Source organism: Sipha flava, unplaced genomic scaffold (genome assembly GCF_003268045.1).
Source record: "Sipha flava isolate LNK unplaced genomic scaffold, YSA_version1 101_pilon_pilon, whole genome shotgun sequence".
In the NCBI taxonomy this organism is placed as follows: domain Eukaryota; kingdom Metazoa; phylum Arthropoda; class Insecta; order Hemiptera; family Aphididae; genus Sipha; species Sipha flava.
Genome location: NW_020271715.1, coordinates 1262369 through 1289129, shown reverse-complemented (window position 1 = coordinate 1289129; position 26761 = coordinate 1262369). Strand labels below are relative to the sequence as shown.

General features: G+C 27.5%; 4 protein-coding genes across 7 annotated transcripts; 2 read left to right on the top strand and 2 right to left on the bottom strand.

The window, feature by feature from the left end:
- Positions 1-3989: 3989 nt before the first annotated feature.
- LOC112680738 (muscle-specific homeobox protein tinman-like) lies at positions 3990-9290 on the top strand. The gene is made up of 3 exons (XM_025550927.1): positions 3990-4512; positions 7112-7239; positions 8985-9290. Exons 1-3 carry the CDS (start codon positions 4020-4022, stop codon positions 9288-9290), a joined length of 927 nt encoding a protein of 308 aa, XP_025406712.1. The 5' UTR covers positions 3990-4019.
- A 1420-nt stretch (positions 9291-10710) lies between these two features.
- LOC112680645 (NEDD8) lies at positions 10711-11606 on the bottom strand. Its single transcript, XM_025550811.1, has 3 exons — positions 11454-11606; positions 11274-11386; positions 10711-11208 (listed from the first exon to the last, which is right to left on the bottom strand). The coding sequence occupies exons 1-3, from the start codon at positions 11487-11489 to the stop codon at positions 11112-11114; spliced, it is 246 nt and encodes an 81-aa protein (XP_025406596.1). The 5' UTR covers positions 11490-11606; the 3' UTR covers positions 10711-11111.
- Positions 11607-14036: 2430 nt separating this feature from the next.
- LOC112680889 (TBC1 domain family member 12-like) lies at positions 14037-18622 on the top strand. Of its 2 annotated transcripts, none has more exons than XM_025551127.1 (8): positions 14037-14724; positions 14827-14884; positions 14947-15133; positions 15209-15326; positions 15412-15646; positions 17041-17241; positions 17307-17520; positions 18194-18622. In XM_025551127.1, the coding sequence occupies exons 1-8, from the start codon at positions 14435-14437 to the stop codon at positions 18388-18390; spliced, it is 1500 nt and encodes a 499-aa protein (XP_025406912.1). In that variant the 5' UTR covers positions 14037-14434; the 3' UTR covers positions 18391-18622. The 2 variants fall into 2 exon arrangements, with proteins under 2 accessions (XP_025406912.1, XP_025406903.1); XM_025551118.1 differs by having other exon boundaries at positions 14039-14724; positions 14944-15133.
- A 4199-nt stretch (positions 18623-22821) lies between these two features.
- Positions 22822-25180, bottom strand: LOC112680720. Of its 3 annotated transcripts, none has more exons than XM_025550904.1 (2): positions 24886-25180; positions 22822-24799 (listed from the first exon to the last, which is right to left on the bottom strand). In XM_025550904.1, the coding sequence occupies exon 2, from the start codon at positions 23702-23704 to the stop codon at positions 22838-22840; it is 867 nt and encodes a 288-aa protein (XP_025406689.1). In that variant the 5' UTR covers positions 23705-24799; positions 24886-25180; the 3' UTR covers positions 22822-22837. The 3 variants fall into 3 exon arrangements, with proteins under 3 accessions (XP_025406689.1, XP_025406697.1, XP_025406705.1); XM_025550912.1 differs by having other exon boundaries at positions 22822-24175; XM_025550920.1 differs by having other exon boundaries at positions 22822-23834.
- Positions 25181-26761: the final 1581 nt, after the last annotated feature.

The window sequence follows — 26761 nt, the reverse complement described above, 5'->3', positions numbered from 1 at the left end:
ATACCCGCAAAAACATAAGCCAAATGATTTCAAAGCAATGTAAGACTTATCATAAAAAGTAAATTGGACAAAATATATCTGACAGAGAAATGGGAGACGAAGAAGTGACTGAATAAAATATACCAGGAATTATAAGAATACAATTTTAAACAAGTGGATTAATACGAGTACCTACATATGAAAAATTAATAAATACAAAATTTATTACCTATTGAAATATATGACAGGACATTCCATATATTTTCTTATAGTAATTTTTTGATATAGTTAGAATTTTTTCAAATGTTATATCTCAAATTAATTTAAACACTCTTTTGTAAGTAAGCATTTTATATTAATGTATTATCGATATTTAAGATCTGAAATACGATACAATCAATTATCTTACAAATATTGACGGTTATTTATTTTTTATCATTAAGTAATTTGATTATTTATGGAAAAAATATTTTTCATAGAAAATCGCAACTAGGAAACAAGTATCTAGACATATTTTTATGTTTTTTTTTTTTTATGTTCATTTTAATAAATAAATAAAGCATTTTAAATCCTACATCTATATTTAATATATCTCATCAATCAATCTTCTTCTAATAATATTAAACACTCGTATGCAATTTTATTTTAAGTTCTACATAAACTTTCTTTTCAGAACCACCCCCTTGAAAATAATATGGATATTTTGTTTCGACGATCTTTTTAGAATTGTTGAGATTCTGAAAATATATTCATAGATCTTAGAGAGTTAATTTAATGGGCTCCCTGTAGAGAATCTATACAATTGTATATATAAGTATTTTTGTAATTTATATAATTTGTATCTATAGTAACATATATGAACGGTAATTGTTTCCTATATTCATTAGTAGAGCTCGGATGTTAATGACTAAAATTTAATAAAAATATGCATTATAAAATGTCAAAATATGCAATTATATGCCATAAAATGTATTAAATATACCTATTTTTTCGATAAATATATGAAAAAAAAATAGTTAATATTAATTTAAAAAACGTATTTACTCGAATGTGTATATTCGAATTACAATATTTTATTACAAAAAAAACATAGCTAATATACAAGTATATGAAAAAAATATTAATTCATTTTTGATCTATTAAAGTTAAATTTTATATAGGTTAAGCACTTTAAGTATCAGGATTACACTGTACAACAATAATTTTGTTGATATTTTCAAACTTGAAGGACCTTCAACGATCCGAAAAGAAGTTTTTGTAGACTGAAAATTACTCAATTAACAGTAATGATTAATAATTTATAATAATATGGACAATTTTTAATATTTTACTAATAATTTATAGAATATATGCTACTTAATTTAGAAACAATCTATATATGCATTTATATGCTCAAAAATATTAAATATGCAAAAATATGCAAAATAATTTTGCATATTTGCAATCAAGATTTCATGAATCGAATTTATATTATATTAGGGTATAATTCTGATTACGTGAAAAAATATGCCAAGTCCAATACATCCGAGCTCTACTCATTAGATTTTAAATTTGTAAAAATTAAATTAAATTAATACAGTAATATTTTACATATATACGATCTATGTATATTAGATAAAGGTTGTTATCGAAGGAGGAGGGGGAAAGGGACAGTTACCCTCATGGCCTTTTTTTTTCTTCAAATTTTTGTTATTTATTATTTATATCCCATTAGAAAAATACATAAATGTTAATACTTGTATGAAATTCGTCCCCTCCCTTACAAAAAGATCTATGGATGCCTCTGTAACAGATTCCAAGAATAATAGAATAAAATATTAGTTATTTGTCAAAATATAATAAATGATGTTATAACTCATAATTATTATTTAATTTGTGTATTGGTTGTTATATATATATATATATATATTAGTGGCGTACAGAAGATTTTTGACAAAGGTGTCGAAAATATATATTTCAAGGTACCCACCCGCCCCCACCAGTAAAATTTGAGTTTAGGCATAGTATAACTCTTATTTTTAAGTGTTTTTGGTTTTTTCTTACTTACAAAGATATTAAAAATAAAATTTTTTTAAAATAAACCTAATATTAATTATTTTTCAATTTTCTGGGTATTAATTTATAAGTTTGTATAGAATAATTTTTGGGATTGAGCCCTACTACTTATTCTCATGTGACGCTCTAGTTCTAGGGTAAACTTAATTATTATGTTGATTTGGTTAGCTGAAAAATGGGTTAGTATTAAATTAAACAAATATTCATACAAGTTCACACAGAACTAGCCATCCACCAATTCTCTGAGGGGTGTCAGTGGACACCCCTGACCCTCCCTGTGTGCGCCACTGATATATATATATATATATATATATATATATATATATATATTGCTTTAAGTAATCACTAATCTTTATAAGTATAGAAACCTTGAGACGTTTCTACCCCCTCCCCCACCCATTGTCAAAATTCCAGCTAGTAAACAAATAGGTAATAATAAAAACAGTTATTATCTAAATATATCAAACTCCTCACCCTATAAATAATCTTAACTTAGGCCCTTAATTTGAAATATCTAAATTGTTTCTGAACATTTCTGAAAAGTAGAAAAAAGTATATCTGTTATGGAAATCTTGTTGATCTTTTTTAGTTGATTCAACCAAATACATAGCATTAGGTAAAAAAACTAAAATAAATAGTAATTCAAACAATAAGCAGTTAAGACACTTTAGAATCTTTTTCATAACACTCAATAGCCTTCAATTATAAATTGAAAAATAAACATTTCCTCGGGTAATCCACAGGCTCTAGCTGTTTGATCTCCTTGCAACGTTAACGTACCCATTAAAATATTGTATTTTATTACACCATTCATACTTACCAACGAAAAACACTGTCCAGAAAGTGGAAAATATATTTGATCATACATATTGCGTATCAATAATAAATATCTACAAAAAATAAATACTCGTTATACGCATTACCTCCATACATAATAATCTATTATATGCTTATATTTTATATGCATTATAGTATAAATAACAAATACTAAATTTTCATTTTTAAACATACGCCATTCAATACAATTGTAAATTGAAGTCAGACTTATAAGAAAAAATTAGGGTGCCGAGGTATACCCTGCATCCCCTCCTTCAAATGGCAACCTTGTTATGGACTTTGATTTAATTAAATAAGTATTTCTAGTTAAAATGACTAAATAAAAAATGTTTCGGACAACATTTCAGACTAGACAACTTGATATGAGAATTGATTTCTCCTTTGAATTATCGGAGTAATGCTTCTGGTTGAAATCGCGTGGACGGACAGAAGTGATTTATAAAAAAAAAACGTCATGTTAAAATCAATGGATTCCTCGTTCCCCTCAGAATCTGAAATAATAACTATAATAGTTGATTGAAAACCTGATTAATGTTTGATTTGTTAACGGCTCACGATAACTACATTTACGTATGTTACATATCACGTAAAAATATACATATAAATTTATAAATAGTTACTGCACGTCAACCCATTTACACGAGTAGAAAAGATTTTATTTTCACCGAAACCATTTGAAAACTTTTACGCCACTCGCAACGAAGTCGAGTCTATTACGCCAAGTCGCCTTACGTACACACATGCACGCAACATACGAGACTATGAATCATATTCACAAACGCGTAGGTTCGGTTGACGTTTATTCGCGTGTAACAACACCAATATTATCGTAACATGTCGATCGTTATGCGTACCGATCGTTCTCGGACGTCTGCAACGATCGCGTTGGATCTCGATCGACGACGAGACACCGATGCATTCCCTCGAACGTGCGTGCGCGCGTGTATTACGTGTGTGTGTTTACGATGTATTATTATTTAGATCGGACCGAGACGGGCCATGTGCTCGGCGGTTCGGCGCACGCCGATTGGTCGCGATCCGGCCGGTTTGGGCGGGGATCCCGCGGCTGCGCCCCGGAGCGGCCCTGCGTTCGGACGGACACGCGCAGTACACGAGAACACTGCGCCGACGAGGGCTATGCGACAGCTATGCGTGGCGGCGATCGCTTGACCATGAACCTGTTCCCGGACGAGTACTTCTACGCCGACTACCAACAGCATTATCCCCCGGCGGCGGCCGACGAGTACGGGCCAGCGGCTTCGTCTTACCCGCACCCGGTCGTCAAGACCGATGGCGAGTGTTACGGGCAGCAGCAGGACGCGTCCGCGGACCCTAACTACTGCTACGACGCCACGGGCTACTATTGCGGATACGGTCAGTACGACGCGGTGACGTGCAACGACAGCTGGTCGTCCGGACAGGAAGCGCAGCCTCTGCTACCACCGCCACCCACGTACGCTTGCGACTGGACCCCGGCGGAAGAAGGGCCGCACATTCCGCCCGCGCCGTTGCCGCCGTTAACCCTTCCGGAACCGGTTAACGTTTTCTGCGACCATCGGCCCGTCGAACACGCATTTCAATCCGACCGCGGTTCCCATCAAATCGTCACCCCCGTCGCCGCAACCGCGGACCAACATTTCAGTGAGTGCACACATAATCACGAATAAGTCTTCGTTCCGAGCTCTCTTAAACGACCGCGTCGCGTAGACGTTTTTTTTATTTTATTTTTCGTATCACTTTTGTAAAAAACTTTTACTTTTTGATTTGTATATTTTATGATTGACTAACACTCGATTCCATATCTAAGAAATTTGATGCCCGGTGCTAATAATGGGAAACTCCCAAGTACGTCCCAAAATGTCCCTTATTTAATGTTCCGAACGCGTCCCAAGAGAAAAAGGTCACTACTTTGACGTAGTCCAAGTACGTCTCAGTTCATTTAGATTTACCCAGGGTACACCAGGAAGAGGTGAACTGGTTTACGGTGTATACTAGTTGCGGTCAACATCAAAAATTACGTACTAGTTGCAGTCACCTAACAAAAAGGTTACATACTAGTTGCGGTCACTCAAAACATATATCTAGTATATATGGTATATACCATGCTATTTTATTTACAAAAAAGTTTCAACATTTTCCTTTCCATTTTATCAACAGACTTAGGACTGTCTACACTATTTTTATTGTGTAGGTTTGAAATCATAATAGTGATTGTGAAAAGTCACGCGGCAACTTTGGGTGAACATTCATTCTTGCAATGTGTATATTTTTTCTAATTAATTTAATGCCATTTGACCCCAGTACACTGAGTACTGTACTTGAAATCTCAGAATAAAAAAATTTTTGGAGGGAAGCTCGCTCTACTGCTCCACTGCTTTACGTTTAACACTGTAACTAACCTTTTGCCGTACCATTGATCGATACTACTATTACAGGGGCGTATACAAGGGGCATTGTGGGGGTCAGATCCCCCCATAGGTCTTTTAAAAATTGTCTAAAATAGTATTCTTAATGTTAGGAAATAATAAGAAAACAAAAAAATATTTCAACGATTAATTGTAAATTATTATTTTGATACATTCAATATATATATATATATATAATATAATTTGTGACAAATCTAAGTGAATCTTGCAAAATTTGGTATTACTCTGGTGTCATACTATAGACATTCCAATAGGAATGTTTATAGAAAAAAAAAAGATCGGTACTCAATGGAGTAATTAATTACTCCATTTAGTATCGATATTTTTTTTTTTTGGCTTTTATAAAATATGTAGATATAATATGTTTAACCATATAGATATTTTATAGATAGGTTCCCGATCTGTTTTTGACTCATGGTACCCGAAAGTAATTACTAAAAACCCTATAGTAGTACATCATATATTCGTGTATTATATTTATATTTTAAAATTTCGGGTTCCTTTAATTAGACACAACCACACACATTATTATGTATTAAAAGTAAATTAAATACTTTTATCCTTTATTATATATTAGTAAATAGTTAAATGAAATACATAATACAATGGTCTATTGTTATTACAATTAACGCATACGCTGTTTATTTCATAAAATATTTTGTTTTTAATATTGAAATATTATGTATCATTATTTTATGTTTGGAATAATTTCACGGCACCCTTGGTTGAGAATCTCTTCGGTTATACAAACTGTAATAGTTTTAATGATAACAATATTATTAATATATTATTGAAAATGCATTAAAATACCTTTTACTTAATTCATAATTACGCCATCCCATGAAATAAATGCGTTTCTTTATTTTATGCCTATGTATTCTAAAATATATATACTAAAAAATTTTAACAATTAAATTATTAGCACTCTAAAATTCAAGACATTTCATGCCTCCCTAGAAAAGCTCTGAACTAGGCAAAAAAAACACTCGTGTAGGAGGCACTATTAATACCATGATATTTTACAATCAAAATAAATAGGAATATCTTATATTATATGAAACATGTATAATTAATATTATAATAATTATTTAAAAACATTTTGGTATTTATTTTTACCAAAAAGACTTAAATTGGAAATACTTATATTTATACAACTTGAAGCCCTTTTAAGTCTTTAAACAATCATGATCCTAGAAAATAGTCACTTTATTTATTTTTAAATAGTATTTAAAATAAGAATGCTCAAGTACAAATATTCATTTTTTTCAATACTTAATAATCATTCATTTTTTTCTAAAAACTAAATAACCACGAGTCATAAAAAGTATACAGAAACATAATTTAGACGATGAGTTGAACTAAATAATAAATAATGAATTTATAGTTTATTAAAAATAACTGTGGTAAAAAATTAGCAAGGAATTACAATATTTGTATAAAAATTAAAAAAAAAATTAAAAATATATAAAATCCCGAAAAAAATAATTAGAAATTACTTATATCCAGGAAATTTGGTGCCACAGTAGTAATTTTGTTCATGCTTCAAATTTACATTTATAAAGCTAATTACATAATAGTTAGGGATCATTTTTTGATCTAGTTTAATCATAAATATTTAAAAAAATAATAATAAAAAATAATTTAAAATCATATTTAATCGTAAATACATTACGAAAAGTAAAAATTAATGATTAAGATTTTGTAAATAATGCAATACTGATATTAGTTATACCAATTAAAATAATGTACAAGTCCTATAATAATATTTGGATTTTTAAGATGTTTTACTAGTATTTGTTTAATGTTTGTTTTAGAATCATCATTAAACGATAAGCCTATGATGCACAGATATGATCAAATATCCTTAAGAAAAACCACAATCAGACCATCTACAAGTCAAAGACAAAGAGCAAAACGAAAACCTAGAATACTTTTTTCTCAGGTAGTTATATTGTTAGTCAATATTTATAATGGTTTTAAAATAAACTAGAAAACAATTATATTCAAATATGTTTACACTCAATAACAGTATCTAAATATAAACATTTAAAAATTAATTACTATAACAGTGACGATAAAAATCATTTTTAGAAATTCCCCAATAATCATTGGGTACAACATTTAATACTAAAAAAAAGGCGAGACTCCATAGTCGGGTTCGATACTGATACGGGTAATATAGCTGTATTGGTTTTTTAAACTTTCACAACTATTGTTAATATCATTGTTCTGAGTGAGAGTTCGGGTGAATCAGATTACATTTCTAGAAAAAAATACGGATCTTTTCCGTTATACGTATACCACTAGTTAAATTTAAATTTCATAGATTAATTAATCATCAGAGTAGCAAAGATTGTAAGCTTACATAATTATTAATTATTACTAGGTTAGGTGTATAAATTACACAAATTTTAAATAATCAGTAGAAATTCAATCATTCTATAAGGAAAATTATATTTTTGTAAGGTGCTCATATTTATAAAGTCAACTGCCCTTTTGATTTTTCCTATTACTCAATTTGAGAATTACTGCCCGTTAGAATAAGACCGGGTACTTAATAGAACCAAATTTCTTATTAAGATAGGTTTAACTTTTAATCAAACATTTGAAGTTCCTATGATCAGTACAAATGTAATTAAAATATTTTGAAAATATGAAATTTCTATAAAATACTAATATATGTATTCTATAAAGTTTAATGGGAAAGTGGATGACAAAATATTAGAAAGTGCCAAATTCGAAACTCGCACTCGGTTGAAATTGATTAGTAATATTTTCTTCGTTTTTTCAATTATTTATTTGGAAAACAATAAAATAATACATCATTGCAAAACAAATATATTTTCTGCTTCACTCAGAATCTAAAATGTAAATGAATTATTTACTATTGAAATTAATAGAATAAGTATAGAATTTATAATTATATTAAAACTGTTAAAAATTATTTATTGGTAAAACACTCATCAGTTTAAATATATTGGCGATTTATCAATTCCTTAATCATACTTAATTAATTATTGCATAGTTTTTAATCTAAAATTAAAATTTCAGAATTTCGAAAATTAAAATTAAAAGGAAGTATAGATTCGGTATTATAAAAAAGTAAATTTCTATGACTATCATAACATAGGAAAAAATTAGTATCAAACTATTTTTCAAACACTTAAATACTAATAGACAAATTTAAACTTAAGTAAAAAGTTAGATCATCATATTTGTTAGTGTTTCAAATGACTAACAGTGTATAAAATTACAATGACCTCCCTAATTGGTTCTTTCATAATTTGATGCTAATGCCAATTTAATAGTATGGATAATACAAAATAATATAAATACTTACATTATTTTCATTCTTAGTATTGTTTCATAGAAAAAATGTTACTTTCATTTCAATAGATCTCAAGGGGCCTTGTAGTCGAATGTGATAAAACAGTCATGTCTGAATGCACAGTCACCAACTTAAACCAGGCCTCTAAGACTCTGAATGTTTAGCTTTTCAGATTGAATATTTCGAGAATAGGAGCTCATTCAACTAACTAGTTAAATAAATTGTAACCAATTTATAAATTTATAATAAAATAAAAAAAAAGGATCATACTCTGCTAAGAGTACAGCAATAAATTAAAAAATACAAATATTTTAAAAATTCAATATTTAACATCATATTTGTTTTATTGATTTTTTTAGGATGTAATATCAGAATTAGAGCAACGATTTAAGCAACAAAGGTACTTATCGGCAACAGAACGAGAAGCAATGGCATCTAGGATAAGGTTGACTCCAACTCAAGTTAAAATATGGTTCCAAAATCGACGATACAAAAGTAAAAAGCTAATAACAGCTGATAGTACAACATCAGACAACAATAAAAAGCCTCCCCGAAGACAATTTCCCGTAATTAAGCATTGTTACAATTCTGAGTTTACTAATATTATTACAAATAATAATCATAATTTCAATCATAACAATAAATATTTCAACCAGTCACTGTAAAATACATTATTTATATATCCAGATTTAAATATATACATATATATATATATATATATAAATATGTATTTATTTTAATTTATAAGTATATGTATTAGAGAAAATCACCTATTATTATCTTACTTAAGTATTTGTAATTCATATTACATATTTTATGTTTTTGCACTAGTCCATATAGCATATAAAGATCTATGTAATTTATTAATAATACAATGTATACTAAAGATTTAATGTGCTGTATATATATAAGATATATACGTATTTTTTTTTTGTAATAATTGATAAAAATTATTAAGATTAGATAAAATGTTATTAAATTTATACATTTATTTTGTATGTAATAAAATTAATACTATTTTTCTATGTATAGGTAATATGATATAATGCACATTTATTTTGAAATGAATAAAAACTACAATATAATACAAATTTTAATTGGAAGTTTTTTTTTAATAATAATTATAAAAGCAACTCTTATAATAATTCTCAGAATAATTACAGTCAACTTCAAAATAATTGTAGTAAAAAAATGCATCAATATAGCTAATTAAATGTATTAATGCAACTAGTAGATATATCCCTTCCTACAAAGTGAATAAGTCAATCACAGAAAATATTTTTTTTTGTAAAGAACTAGGGTTGTTTGAATAACCATAACACAATATTTTCCTCGGTAGCAATAGATGTATTGTGGAATTAATAAAATTTAATAGTGTATATTGTATGTTAAATTTGATAGTTAGCGACTTAAAAAGCATTCAAGTAACTAACTAACAAAATGAGTTACCTACATAATTATAATCCATAAATAGTAGATATAAATATAGGTATATGTATTATATTCAAAATATACATAAAAGTTTTATCAAATTTATAAATTTCATAATATTGAAGTAAAATTTACTTTTTGGGCAAATAGGTCAAAAAAATGTTAACATTTAACTAGGGCAATATGTTTCTTGGTTAAAAAAAAAGATGTAAGGATATTGATTCTAATAAAAATAAATAAATAAGTGTTGTGCTTAGATAATAATTTAAAATAAATTATCTTATTGCAATTAAATACTAATATATTTAATTTCAACCACAGTTTATTTTCTTTCCATTGATTATCTTAAAAAATTATTTAATTAAAATTAAGTATAAACAATTGATAATATAATTTAAAATATAAATTTAAGCCGTTAATAAAAACTATTGAAATAAAGCTTCACAATGGAAATAACATTAATAGTCACATTATTAGGAATTAAAAATAACTCATAAATAAATATTACTATTGTAGTAATAGATCAAAATACACACAACAGTAGCGCAATCAGGAATTTTTCATAGGGGGGGTCTGACAAAATAAACTAATATACAAATAATAAAAAATTATAATATATATATCTAGAATATGATATTAATATACTATTATACGTACCAAGGGGGGGAGGGTCCAGACCCGGAGACCACCCCCCTGGTTGCGCCACTGACACACAATAAGTCATATTAACGTATTATATAGATTTATTTTTTATCATATAATATTAATTTGCATTAAATACAACATTCTTTGATTGATTTGAATCAAAATCAAGTTTTAGGATATAATTATGAATGACAATAATATAAATATGGTCAAAAAATGTTTTTCTAGTTTGGCAGTGACTGAATAAATGGTTATCTTAATCATATTTAAAGAACAAACTGTTGATAATTGGTTATAGTAAATATTTTTATTTATTCATTTTTTTTTGAATTTAGTTAAATATTAATGGAAATAAATAAAATAGTTGAAAAAAAAATGTTTGATATAAGAATAATTGCTTTTACAAATCATCATGTAGATCGGCAAATACCTCCTCTTAATGCTAATACCAAATGTAATACAGATCCTCCTTGCACTTTATAATCTTGAGCAGTCTTTTCATCATTCCTAAAACCAATATTGTTAATACAATACAACTCAAACTAAAATTTAAAAAAAAAAATGTAGCTTACATTTGTTTTCCAGAAAAAATCAACCTCTGTTGCTGAGGCGGAATACCTTCTTTTTCTTCGACCCTTTCTTTGATTCTTTCCACTCTGTCCGTAGGTTCAATATCAATTTCTATCTACAATGACAACAAAAATATAATAACAATACATCAATAGATACTATACAAAGTATATAATACTAACTTCTTTTCCAGTTAGAGTTTTGACTTTGATCAACATTATGTGATTTGGTTAAGTTTATTAAATTAATAACTAAAATAAAATTCTCTAAAACGGAAAAATGTGATTGAATGAGAATCAAAATTATAAAAGAATTTGTTACATCAAATGGAATGATAAACCGACCACTAAATTACGTATGATAACAGAATGACAATGAATATACATTTATCACGCAATATATCAGCTGCAAACCGGCAAAAAATACTTTACCAACATCATATCATACAATATTTAATATGTAAAAAAGACCGCCGAAATTTAAAAACAATTAAAAATAGAAGCTGCATAGTTCAATAGTTTTAATTATATTTTTACTCCTACCCGTGTAACATCCAAGCAAGCGCGGATCCAAGGGGAGGGGGTCATGACCGCCCCAAAAACATAAAAATTAAGTCCTTTGTGTTTATTTAAAAATTAAATTATGCATAAATTTCGTTTTTAATTTTTTTTCAATTACATTTTTTCTTAGAATAAAAATGATATACAACATGTTATATTTATTTACATTTAAACTAAATCAGCACTTGTTCGTAAAATCATGATTTCCATTCAAATTCTAAGAATAATAATAGCAATTATAAACTTTACTGATATAATAATTGGCGATATATATATATAATAGTAAATTTGCGGAAATGTTCGACGAAAAGATAACCTATTTCAGATAAGATTATTGTCAATCCGTTACCCATAAGTCTATATATTATACCAGTGGTTCTCAATCGAGGTGTTATGAACGAAGTGTAGGGATGACACGAAATCTCCACGGGAAAAGTAAAAAAATAATGATTAATTTTAATAAAATAATATTATTACCACAACTGTCATGTAAATAGCATACCTTTAAGTTTGTATCTTTATATTATTTAGATCCAATAATCACGTGTAGTATTATTATTAATGCGAAATCGCTGCATTATTGATAATTTTATTGATTTAACCGGGGTCGTTAGTCAATTATAGCTCTACGTATCTAGAAGACAATATGAGACTCAGTCTTTCTACCATCAGCCCTCGACTTCCTCAACTTTTTAGAAACCACCCGGGCCCAATATCTCATCAATATATATAAAATCAGTAGTAATGCAAATCATATAATTTTTTCTCTTTTTTTTTTTAATTTGTAAATTTAAACCTTTAAGTGTTTATTGAACCCTGTAACTCAATAAATAGTAGGTGTACTTATTATTTTTCTGTGTATCCTATTTTTTTTTCTTACTTCAAGAATTATTCTAAAATACACAGTCAAGATTATTTATTATTTTGATGTTAGAATGACGTGGTGTTTGATTCTTAAGGCTTAAGGTAACATAAATGAGAAAAGGATGAGAATCACTGTATTTTATCATATAAATGCTACTTACGGCATAGCTAAACGCTAAATTGGGTTCTAATAATTTGTTACAAATGTATTGTACATGCGATTATTCTCTACTCTCAGGTTGCGGTGGTTGCGCGATAACGGAATACTCTCATTAACGTTCATTTACTTTTCACACATTGCCACAGCTTGAATATAAATGCTATACAAAATGCCTAAATATTGCCTAAACATGCAAAGCTCCAACTCCCTTAAGACGTGGCTCCGTTCAAACATGGGAGATGAACGTTTTGCTCAATATTCATAAGAATATACTCATACATTTTGATGATATTATTTCTACATTTGGAACAATTTTAAATTTTATTTAATAATTTATTTTGATTATTTTGTAATTGTGTATTATCTTATTGTTCTTTTAAAAAAATTACCCCCCCCCCCAATTTGAATTCTAGATCCGCGCCAGCATCCAAGAATAACAATTACAATTAATTAAAGCATAATACAGTTATAATAACTAAATAATAATACAATTATAACAATAGTGCTAAAGAGTAGCCTAATAAAATTAAAAAATAAAAAATAAAACATTATATAAAAAAATCACACCACCATATTTTCGTAGGCCCAAATATGTTCATATTATTCAAATATAACATACCCAAAAATAAGCCCTAGGCACAGAGGTGTGTCCATAGTGGTTAAGCCCGGGCCTACCCTGTTTTCAAATAATTATTATTAATATTTTTTACATGGTTATTATTTACTTTTTAGTATCCTTAAATATTATTAACAAGTCAAACAAGAGGAATTGTGTTACATTGTGTCATGAGATAATTTTTTCCAATTAAATTTAAAAAAGTTTAGGAAACTAATAAAATAATGTGTACTTATTTAAATTAAAATGATTATGTCCAACATATTTTGATCCCGGGAACGCTTCTGCCTGGACACAGTGCCTGTAGTGCGTACGCGCTAATACCACAGAATAGATAAAATCTAATACGGCTATACGGCCCCTGTGCGTACGGTGTAGAAAGCTTAAGAACAGCACCAAAGAGAATGTAACGATAATATTATCTCTCGTCACTCTTTCGTGTATTATGTGTACTCTTTGACAACCGATGAGTAGGTATCTGTTTATAACGTCCGTACCAAAGTGCATTGACATATCCGTACGTTTACGACTGCGAACGGAACGAAATCCTTATCAGTTTATCAATAACCAGAGCAAATTATTTAATTATGACAGAGTGCGGACTACTAACTATAGGCTGCTGTAAGCGCTACAGGTACGGCGTATCATGGCAGTACGGGTTTTAGACGACGGGACAAAGCCGATGATTGGCTTAACGTTGAACAACTCGATAGTTGGGTCAAGAACAGCCGATGATACTTATAGTTGTCGCGTTTAGATAATATATTAGAATTCCTTTTGATTTCATCATCATTCGGACATAGAATACCGAAATGTTTCGATGAGATAGCAATAAAAGTTATAAAAAACGATTCGTGCAAAAAACTGACGTTCAATTGTAATTCAAAAATTATGGTATTGAAAGAAGAATGTCCATTAATTCTTTGTTCATAATACCACCACATAAACAATTATTCATCATTGATGAACGATTCAGGACCAATTAATCCATTAGACAATGGATGTTTGTCTTATTATTTTGATGACTTGTCAATCAGTGATCAAGAAACTGTAGCTGAAGATGTCACCTATACAATCGATTCGGACGATAGTAGTTGCTCTAGGACAGCATGTTCATCCATCTTTGGCTCAGGTCCCGATGAATTAGAATCAGAAGCAGCATTGCATTCATCATGTAGTGGTAGCATTTCAAAATCCAATGAATGTCTCATTGACATTGATTCATCGATTGATTCTACTAGTCTAAACATTGGGTAACTTTAATCTATTCATAATTATAATTTCTAGTATATATTTATTTATAAACATCTCATTACATTTATAAAATACTTTGCTTAATGTGTTATTTGCTTTAGGAAAAGAACTGAAGATTGTTTAGTTTCAATTTCAGGTACTCTCAAGTCCAATCAAAAGGTTTGTTAAATAATAATTTAATATAAATGATAAAAATGAGTTACAATTTTTCATTTTAGAAGAATTATGTTGGTGTTAAGTCTTTTGATTGCACAAGCAACACGACTGTTGACAACAAAGAAAAAGTAGCCGGTAGTACTGCATTAATTTTAAATTGTAGACCTGTTGAAATTCCTGCCAAATCAATCAGTGAGCAATTGGAACATGAAAGACTTTATGAGGAAATTTTACAAAATGTTAAGAAAAAAAGTAAAATATGATTATATTGTAATCATGACTAAAGAATTATAAAATTAAACATAGGTAATATTATATTTTTTACAGAATCTGAAGAAGCAAAAAAACAAAAAGAAAATTTAAAACAAAAATTAAAAAATGAACAACGATTGACTTATATTACGCAGATTTGGACACAAGAAATAATTCCAAATTGGAATCAAATGTAAAACTGAATATCTTAATCTTTTTAATTATAACACATAGTTCTTTGTATGCAAATATATTGACAAACTTTTTATTTATGCTAGGAGTCAGACAAAAAGATGCCATAATCTTTGGTGGAATGGTTTGCCTTCTAGTGTACGGGGTAAAGTTTGGTGTTTGGCTATTGGCAATGATCTAATAATCAATGAAGAACTTTACAAGAGTTGTGTTACAAATTCCTTGAGCAAATTTAATGATTCAGAAGGTAGCATGCATTGCCTAGAATACATTCATCTAGATATTACTCGTACATTTCCTCATTTGGGCATTTTTCAGCAAGTAAATAAACATTGGTTTTTTTATTTTAAACAGTATTTTTTTCAATGTAATAATAATAACAAAAAATATAACACTATCAAACCTTCAGATATAATAGTTTAACATTTTAAATTATATTGTTTAATTTATTGTTTAATTTTAAAATACTTAATTTATCAATCTTTATCATAAATGATATCTATTCAAATATTTGAAATGTTATATTGATAAATAATAACTTAAGATTCAATTTTTTTTTTTTTTTTTTTTTGTGTTGGAACTTATTTGTTTAAAATTTATATTTATTTATTCATACATTTATAACATTTTATTTATTCTATTGAATATTGGTATATTTTTCATTTTTATTAGGGGATACATTTTCCCATACCATTATTGTAGCTGATGAATGTTAAAGTAAAAATACCATAAAAAGGAAATAATTTAATTTACTTACATTGGGTCTTAAAATGATTCATCCAATACCAAAAATGTATATTAATTGTAAAATTTGAACAATCAGGTTAAGATAAGTTTAACAATTTTACAAGTTAATCAATTACAATAAGTTTTATGTATAATATTTACTAATGTTCAATGTGTTGATTACATCAAATTATAGGTATAAAATTTAAAATTAAAATGATAATATAGGAAAACCTTTTCATTCTACCTCTTCACTCTTCTCAAGAACAAATATACAAAGCTCAACCCTTCTTTGCATATCGCTGTCATAAAGAGCCTGTGAGAACTGCATTTTTCCTGTATCTCAGATATCTCTACAAAACATGCCAAACTATTGTTTGTAAAATAGCAAGTTCTTTTAATGTAGACAGACTGCTTCTGCGGACTTCTTATATTTGTTGCATTTGCTCAACATTTTTGGTTAACCTGATGACTTCTTTTTACATAAACAACCAGTTTCTCAGAAGGTTTCATGACATCCTCGAATACGTTGGGCTGTTGGAAGTTCACTGTTAAACTTTTATTGAAAATCACGTTGCACAGTAATAAAAGATTTGCAATTTTTGATACAGAGCCCACAAACACTTTTTGTTGTTTGGTCAATATTTTGATAAAAATTAAATCACCACACTCGACTGAGGTACATAGTATACTGTACACTTAAATCACAATTTGTCAGTTATAGAAAAAAACTCAATTACCCTACAATTCAGATAGTTGGTGCTTTGTTTACCATAAACTACAGAAACAATATTTATATCCTACTAAAATCAGATAAATCATTTTGAAATACACTTTTTATTTCAAAATATTTAAAATTTTAAAATTTGATTTTTTTAAATTCTTCAGAATGTACTAAATAATGAATAATTTAACTCATATTTGTAATAAGTGAATTTTTTTTTTTTTGTTAATCATTTATAATCTAAAAATACCTTTTATTTTTTTAGAATGGTCCATACTTTGAAGTATTAAAAAGGATTCTTAGTGCTTATGTTAGTCTACGGCCGGATATCGGTTACGTTCAAGGCATGTGTTTTATAGCTGCTATTTTACTTTTAAATATGGAAGAAGTTGATGCATTTATTTGTCTTGTTAATTTAATGGAGTCTCCATGTTTGAATGCATTTTACACTGTAAACCAACATTTGGTTAGTATGATTTTGAAAATAATTTATTTAATAACTATATAATTTATTTATCATTACTTTTTCAGATGATGTCATATTTTTCTACTTATAATGATCTACTTAAATTTAATTTGAAAAAACTTAATAATCACTTTAATCAAATTGGTCTTACTTCTGAAATGTATTTGGTTGATTGGATTTATTCAGTATTTGCAAAATCTATGAATTTAGAATTATCATCTATTATTTGGGATAACTTTGTAAAGGATAAGGATCAATTCTTATTTCGTGCTGCTCTAGGTAAGTTTGAAACAAGTTTTTCTAATTATTTTTTTAAACAATAAATCCAAATCTTTTTTAATTAATAATGTGATTATTTGGAAAATATTTTGAAATTGTTTGATAATAAGGAATTTTATATTAATAATTAATTTGTAAATAATTGAATAACTATCACTACTTTTTTTTTTGTCAATAATTTAAATATTAACTGATAGCAAAACTAGATTTTTTGTGTTAACTTAGAACATATTATAAAAATTCGATAAAATTCTGAGTAAAAAAATATACAAAATGTTTGCTACAGCTTTACTTCTATTATATTACATAATATTATATTTTAAAAAATATTCAATATTAATTTAATTTCTCTATGAATGGAGTAATAAATATTAAGCTGATTTTCAAAATGCTTAAGCCCTTATATTTTAGACAGTAAATTATTCTAAAAAGGTGTTTCAGGATGTTTAATTGTTCTAAATTAACTTACTATGCTGAGCACTGTATACTTATTTCATAATAATTAAATCCATTCTTATAAATGAGTTGACAAATCTTCCTGGATGATAAGAAATAATATAGTTTATACAAAATATATTTGACTTTGATAGGTTCAGCAGTATTTTTAAAAATAAATTTAAAAAACCTAGGCAGAATAAGACTTTGTGAAAGTTAAATATTTTTATTTTTTTAGGAATCTTACGCAGCAATGAATCTCTACTAATGGAAATGGATTCAATTGCATGTGCTCAGTATTTAACCAAATTACCTGAAAGTTTTACTTCAAGTGCGTTGTTAAAATCAACTGCATCTATCCGTATGTCAATTGGAAAACAATCATTTAGTAATTTACTGATTTATCATCAAGAAAAATATGCCCAAAACAGTTAATTTTTTCTGGCATGGTGAATGGTACTGTTGATCAATTAATTTTTCCTATTATTCCATGTTGGTTAGTGGTGCTAACAAAGTATTTTTTTCTTTTTTACTAAATTGATGGTTAGTGTTCCTGACCACCATAATTAATTAGTTCTTGTATCATCAGTTGTTAGCATTTATCAATAAATAATACTATTTTGATTTATTGCTATGTTGGAAAAAATTTAAATGTGTTTATTATTATTGCTCATTTAGTTATATATTTATTATAGAATAATATTTATTTTTATAATAATCAAATTGTTACACTAATAACAATAATTAATTTAAAAAAAAATTCAATTATGCTAATTTTTATTTTGTAGTTAAATATTCTGGTGATTTGGTTGTTTTTAAATCATGACAAAATATAATCAACTAAATATTTTATTTTATGTACACATTTAAGAGAATTAATGCTCAAGAGCAGTAATATGACTAAAATATAAGTTTTTATCCAATCACCATGCATTAAAATTTATTCATGAGTTTTTAAAACATCTATAAACTAGATATTATTTTCTAAAAACATTCAATTCAATATATCAATCAAATTACATAAACATACACTAAAAATCCAAATGCATTTTTCTTTTTTCTCATGTCACTATTTACAAACATCTGCTATTTATTAACTTAGTAGTACATTAGTGATATTGTATTTATATTCTTACATTCATACTTAAAATTTTTTTTAACAAAACTGGCTATCTATTATTGTTTTATTTTAGTTCATTCTCACTGTTAGTGATACATTTACACTGTTCAGCTGGAATTAAAAGTTATTTTAGAAGGACACGGTGTTATTTTAATAAAATTGTGTTATTAGTGTAACAAAATTATTTTTAATCATAATGGTTGTATTTAATCTACTTTAATGCATATATAAATTATACATATATAAATTATTATTGTTATAAACGTGTATCTCCTTTTCTACCAATTTTAATTATATTTATTTTACTGTTAATAACTATATTATATATTTATTTTACATGATAGTATTTAAAACCTTTTATAAATTATTATTATTATTATTATTATTATTATTATTAATATTGAATTTTATTTTGATTTAAATGTGATATATTATTTGTTTAAAGTATTTTTGACAATAAACATGAAAACTTAAACTAAAAAATTTTTTTTTACTAAATTGATGGTTAGTGTTCCTGATTATTATAATTAATTAGTTCATGTATAATTAGCAATGTTCGAAACGTTTACTTAAAAATAAACACATTCACATACAAGTTCAATGAAAAAAATGAATGGATTTTTTTTTTTTATCGTGTCACTATTCAAAAAATCTTCTACTATCAACTTAGTAGTACATTAGTAATATTGAATTTATATTCTTACATTTATGTTTAAACAATATTTTTAACAAAACTAACTATCTACTATAAAGTTTTTTTTTTTTTTTTTTAATTTTAAGTTGATTGAAACACATTATCATGAAATCATAAAAAAGGGGAGCCTTGTTTTATTTAAGTATATTATTGAATAAAATATAATCGATACAATATATTAATACATATGTAATCATTTACAATTGAGAATAATAAAATATTGAAACAATTGATGACATAATTAGTTTTAGATTATTATTAAATTATAAATATCGGTATATTTAATATATGTTACCAGAATATTAATAATTTATTTTACTGTCGTCGAGTGGCTTATGCCAGTGGCGGCTCTTGGGGTTCATTGAAGGTAGGACACAAATATTTTTCTCCTTTTTCAATATCTCAACTTTGAATTTATCAACAATATTTATTGATTTTATAATATGATAAAATTGTTTGTGTATAAAAACCTTTTAATATACGCTTATGATGTATGTTGTACAAAAAATGATAAAAAATCTAAAAATAAGAAAATTATGGTTTAAAAATAAATAATGAATATAACTATACAGTTAATCAGTAATATTTTTGAATTCCAAATCGATTCGTTCGTCTTATTCTTCATGAATACATTGATGACTTTATTAAATTAAATTAAAAAATATTCAATAAATTAGATATTGTAAATTTGTAACGTATAAAAAAGAGTACCGTCAAATGAAAATACATAACAATTAAATAAAAGAATAAACAATAAATGATTAATAATTATCATGTTCCTATAATCTATGATAAATAACTAAATAGTGTTTGTTCCTTAGATCTAAGATCTATAACCTAACCTAACCTTAAATCTATGCAATACAATTTTTTTTTTTATAAATGTATACAAAAAAAAATTAAAATATTTCGGTTTTTGTAAATAAGACCGCGAGCTGCATATAACTAGGACGAGGGCCGCATGCGGCTCGCGAGCCGCAATTTGGCCACCCCTGTTTTATTGTATGTTGTGACTAAATCATCTGAAATTAGTGTTTCGATTGTCATAGGTCATAGATTTTTTATATATTTACTGTAGATAACTTGTTATATTTATTTTTATTTCATATTAAAACCCTAATCAATAAGTAACTGCAGTAGTTATCAAACGACGATAATGTTATTTTCAGGTCATGTGCCAAACTGCAGCAGTGCAGTATAGTCTTATAAAATAATAAAGTTGATTTCGTGTCCACAGTGTTGGATTACAACCGTGGGATATGGTTATTAAATATCCAGTGGAGATAAAGTACTTTAAGAGAGGGGCAAATTTCCTCATATACTAATGCCCACTTATATAAAAACCATTAACTGTGTAATTTATCGCTCTATCATTTTATCGAGATGGATCGATATTTTCTTATTCTTTGATGAAAACTACCCGATATAAGTTTAGACTGGACTACAGGTCAAACCAGTTGTGCCTGACGTACTTTTCAGATGTATCAAGATATTATTATACCCACCCATCTCCTGAAAAACTCATAGTCTAAAGTGGTTTTTTTTTTTCATTTTTTGTTAATATTATATGTATAAAACAAATAATAGCACAGATATAATATTAAGCATGAATACTACAATATAATCATTATTAATGATAATAATAATTAATATATCTCAAGTAAATTATTTCAATTTACGTGTTATAGTTCTCACTCATCATTTTCTAGGTGAGCCAAACTGAATCATGTCACGAATAATTAGTCAGCCGTCGAACCATTAATAATATAATATAAACGTGTATATACAATAAATATCATAGTTATGATAAGAAGCATTAATTGCCCGTTGATGTACTAAAAAGGAAAAAACGGTTTAGTTGTAGTTGCAACTTTACAGTGTATTTCAATAGTGTTATTTCAGTGTTGATTCAGCATTATAAAAAATCCCGATAGACACATAAAATCATCAATATATTTCGATTAAATAGGTCGAAAAACTTCCTTACAAATCATACTTATAAAAATGTATTTATTTATTTATTTTTTTAATAATCTGAACATAAAAGAAATGTTTACTTTTCTTATTTCAATGATAATACAGTCGAGTGACGATGATTCCAATCTCGAAGTTCTATTTACTGCCCTAGAAATCCATTCAATGCGATATCAATCTCATTATTACGACAACAAAATTGTTATGTATCTACCGGTATGTCGAAGTATGGTACACATCATTTATGGTTTCCCCAATTTTGTATTTGCTTTTATGGCATTTATTTTCACAACATATTATGATGCGCGTGTACAGTTGCGTAATTTGTTGATGGAGGGGAAGAGAGTTAACTCATTAATTTTTAGAGTAAGAATTTTTGACCTAGAGTTAAGCAATTTCAAAGTCGGCACATCATCAAAGTTTAAATATTTCTTTTATAAAGCAATCGAGGTGTTGTAAATCAAAATAATGAGACGTGCGCAATACGGATACTTATGTACAAAGTACAAATCATTATATTTTAAGACTAGCTTGATGTGCCTCTCCACGTTTATTAGTACTTTAGTAAAAGAGTAAAATGAATTGGCAATTTAATAAGAGTACGTGTGCCGTATATAATATTATCAGATTGTACAAAATTCACAATCCAACACATAAGCTGGACATTGTATCGTAGGAAAAAATAAAAACGATGCAAGTTTACTCAACATATTTTATTATAAAAAAACCAGTGGCGGCTCATAGTGTTAAAAATAGGTGGTGCACAAAATAATAACTAATAAGCATTTACTATGATGTAACATGTTTTTACTGGTTTAAAATAATGTATCTTTTATTTTATTTTATATATACTCAGTGGCGGCTCGTGGGTTTTTAATGAAGTAGTGTACATCCAAAAAAAAAAAAAAAAAACCAATATAATATATATATATATTATAAATTGTATTAAATAATTGTTTTCAAATTTTAGTTATTTACCAATTACTTTTTCTTTTGCTTATAACTATTTTTACAAGTATAATAATAATAAATACATAATAATAACAATAATACATTTTCAAGTAAAAATACTATGATAAAGTAGATACAAATTATTATATTTCAGGTACATGTTTATATGTTAAATCGATTCTCCTCTCTTTTTTTTCTGCAAATCTGTTGATTACTTCTTCGTTGAAGTTTGGAATGTTATTGATCATCCGTTTTTCGATCGATAACATTGCTAGTGCTGTAAGTCGATCTTCTGTCATTGAATTTCTCAAAAATGTTTTAATACGTTTTAATGTAGAAAACGATCTTTCGGCTTCAGCTGTAGTCATTGGAATAGTTGAAATTATTTTTAAGAGTTTGTAGCTTTCAGAAAATATTAGTGTTAAATTATTTTCAATTATAAATTTCAATAAATTAACTGTTGAATTAATATCACGGAGATCGGTTCTTTTGTAGAACAGTTGTAGTTCAGTTTTAAGTTTAGTAACATCCAAACTAGGATATGCTTCAATAGTTTTATTAAAATGGTCAATTGGAAAGTTATTTTCGTACATAGGAAATTTGGTAGATAAAAATAGGTGCGAAGCATTTAAGTGATTTTTATAATCAAACCGTTCTTTAACGTTGACAATAAAAATGTCACATACTTCTTTTGCAGCGATTTTTCTTGTTTCAATAGTATCATCATGTCTTCGTTTTTTCGTTAGATGATTTTGAGAGGTTTCAAAGATGTTATCAATATTCTGTCTTTCTTTTAATATATTTTCTTCGAACCGAAAAATTGCCTTTGAGAGTTCTACTGGATCCATAGTTTGTTTTTGTAGTTGATTATATAAAATATCAACATGGGGCATTAAAGAATGAAACACTCTTAACCAAAATATAAATCTATCATCAATTAACATTCGATGCAAAGCTCCAGCTTGATTAATTGCTATGGTTTGATTAAATGTTGAGTCAATTTCTTTCATACATTCAATTAATGACTCTAGATTTTCATACACAGTATTTACTATTCGACTTTTAAAATTCCATCTAGTATTAGATGATTGAGGAACTCTGTGTTTAACAATTTTATCCAAAACCGTAACCCGCTGTGGACTGTTGGAAAAAAATTGGTTATATCAGTTAAGTTTGAAAAAAAAATTCTTATCTCACGATTTTGTGAAGTTGCTTAAATTAAAATTAAATTAAGCTGATGAGCATAGCAATATATGAAATGTGCATTTTTATAGCTATTGTTTATTATTTTTTGTACACCATTGAGACGTCCACTCATCACGTTTGCGCCGTCGTAACTTTGACAAATCAACATATCTGGTGACTCTAGGACTTTTTCCAAATTGAATATTATGCATTCAGACAACGATTTCGCATCGTGTCCAATAGGATTGAAAAATCCCCAAAACCTTTCTACTGGTGTTCCATCCGATAGTAAATATCTAAATATTATTGACAATTAAAATTGAGCAGATACGTCAGTTGTTTCGTCAGCAATTACAGAAATATATTCTGCTTGTTTTATTTCATTTTTAATTCTTTGTTGACATACAGCTAAACAACATTCTAGTAAATCATTTTGGATTGATTTGGATAAACCTTTAAATACCGAAGAGTTCTCAATATGACATTTTAGTACCGAATCTAACTCTGAACTAAAGTTTATAAGACCTCGAAATACGCCGGGATTTTCTGAATTTGATTTTTCATCGTGACCTCGGAGTGCAAACTCAAATGCTCCACAAAATTTAATACAATTTATGATTTTATTCAATATATAACGATTATGACTTATTTTTTCATTGTATTGTTTGATATTCAACCGATACGCATAAGAAAGTTGTTGTTTTATGTCTTGTTTTCCTAATAGTTTTAAATTTAATTAAGAATTTATGTGTGTTATTGATTTTTCGTGTGTTTTGATTTTAGAATTTAAATGAATTAAATCGTTTATTCCATTCTTTACCCAAGCGGTATCATTAGATTTTTGACCAAAAAGTAGACAGGGAAAACAATACAAACGATTTGTTTCTGAACAACCACAAATCCAGTCATGGGTTTTATACCTATATATCATTTTTAAATTGTCTTACATAATCTCTCGTTTTACATTTAGTTATTTGTTTAGTATTTAAATCTGGAGTAGGCCTACCTGTATTTTTTATCTCCATCTTTTTCTCCAACGAGATTGATGAAAAATTACATTGCAGTATTTGCTGTACTGAGTTCATTTTAAAAATTGAAAACAAATACACGAATAACGTTAATGTCGGTCGTCAGAAACACGATTGTCACGATTAATGTTTTGAATTTCCGATAATGATCGACTAGCTAATATGATCAGCTGATAATCGGAGTATAACAAATGAATGAGAGTAAAAATAAACTATTATAACATAATAATGCCGATGCCGACGCGCAACGACGCGGTGACGTCGAAAATAATTCACTGAAAACAATTTAATTGGTTATGTGCACACAAACAAATGTGCACACCAATTCCATTACAACGCGGGCTGCGTGTATCGACTTGCTTTAATTTTTACACGGTACAAATGTGCACAACGATTGTGTGCACAACTGCACTACTATAATAGTACACGCCGATACCGTTCTGTCGCGGACAGCCGGACGACCGTTTAGTTGTCGAAATAGCCCAATCCAACTATTAAATATAATATTATAATATCATTATTTTCATAATATTCTGAGTTTATATTTTTACATTTTGAAAATAATCCTTATTACACCTCAGGTACTTAGTTGTGTTATTATGATGTATGTTTTCAATTTTTCTTGGGTTTAGGTAGGTAGTGCATGTGCACTTGTACACATACACACGAGCCGCCACTGAAAAAAACTAATAGGTATTCGCGCTAACAGTCTGCGACTACAGAATTGCGGAATGCCACGTGACGCAGCGACTAAGAGAATTTTCAACCGGGCACTAGTTAGGTTCGTTTTGTGTTAGTGTTTTGTTGATTTATTAAATAATATTTCGTTAAATGTACTTATTACATTTCGCGACCGAGTGTTAACGTTTTGTGAGTACCTATATCGTGTTGTTACAATATAAATTACATGTTAGGAAAAAATAGAAATCAATAGCAATAACCGGGAAAGAAGACTTGTAGCATTTATATATTTATTTTGCACAATCACAAAAAGAGCAGAGTACGAAACAAATACATTTCTTTCTTTCACAAAGCTAGTCATAAAATTTCATTTTATATATAAATACATATAAAATACATATTTCGAGTTTTTTTTTAGTTTTTTAGGGTACATTTCTTCAATTTTATATTTTTAAATGCATATTTTAAATAAGTAATGGTTTCATCACTATTTTTCCTTCGATTTTTTTATTTCATCTAATATATAATCAAAATATTATTGAATTAAAAATAATTTTAAATTTTGATCATATAATATGGTTGTTAAATGTTTATGACTAGAATTAAGGACTTGTTGCATTCGCATATTGTTAATAATAATAATAATAATTGCAGAATATTCTAAGATAAAAATTTGTTTTAAGTCATAACGGACTGAAATATAAAAATTATGATTGCATATTTTCCCATATTTCACCGTTATCTAAGCAAAACGCATATTTGACGAATTTTGGCAATTTAATTGTTATTTATAACATATTTAAGCAGTTTTCGTTTGGTGTTGAGTAAATTTATTCTAAAGGTTAACATTATTTTTTTTACTTTCATGCATCGGTCAATATACGTAATCACAGAACAAGTCAGGACAGGATAACAAGGGAAACTAACCTCATTCTTCCTGCGTATACTATTGGTTATCGTAAATCGTTTTGAGAATGTAAAAGGAAAATAAGTAATCAGTTAGTTTTTTTCATCGTTAGAGAAGATGAAAAATATTAAATCGAACATATACAGTAATATAAAGTATATAGTGTTATCGTTGTCAAAAAATACTAATTCAAAAAAATGTCTAAATTTAAATGAATAAATCAAATTTTTTAATCGTCAATTAAGAAATATTGATGTTGATATTTT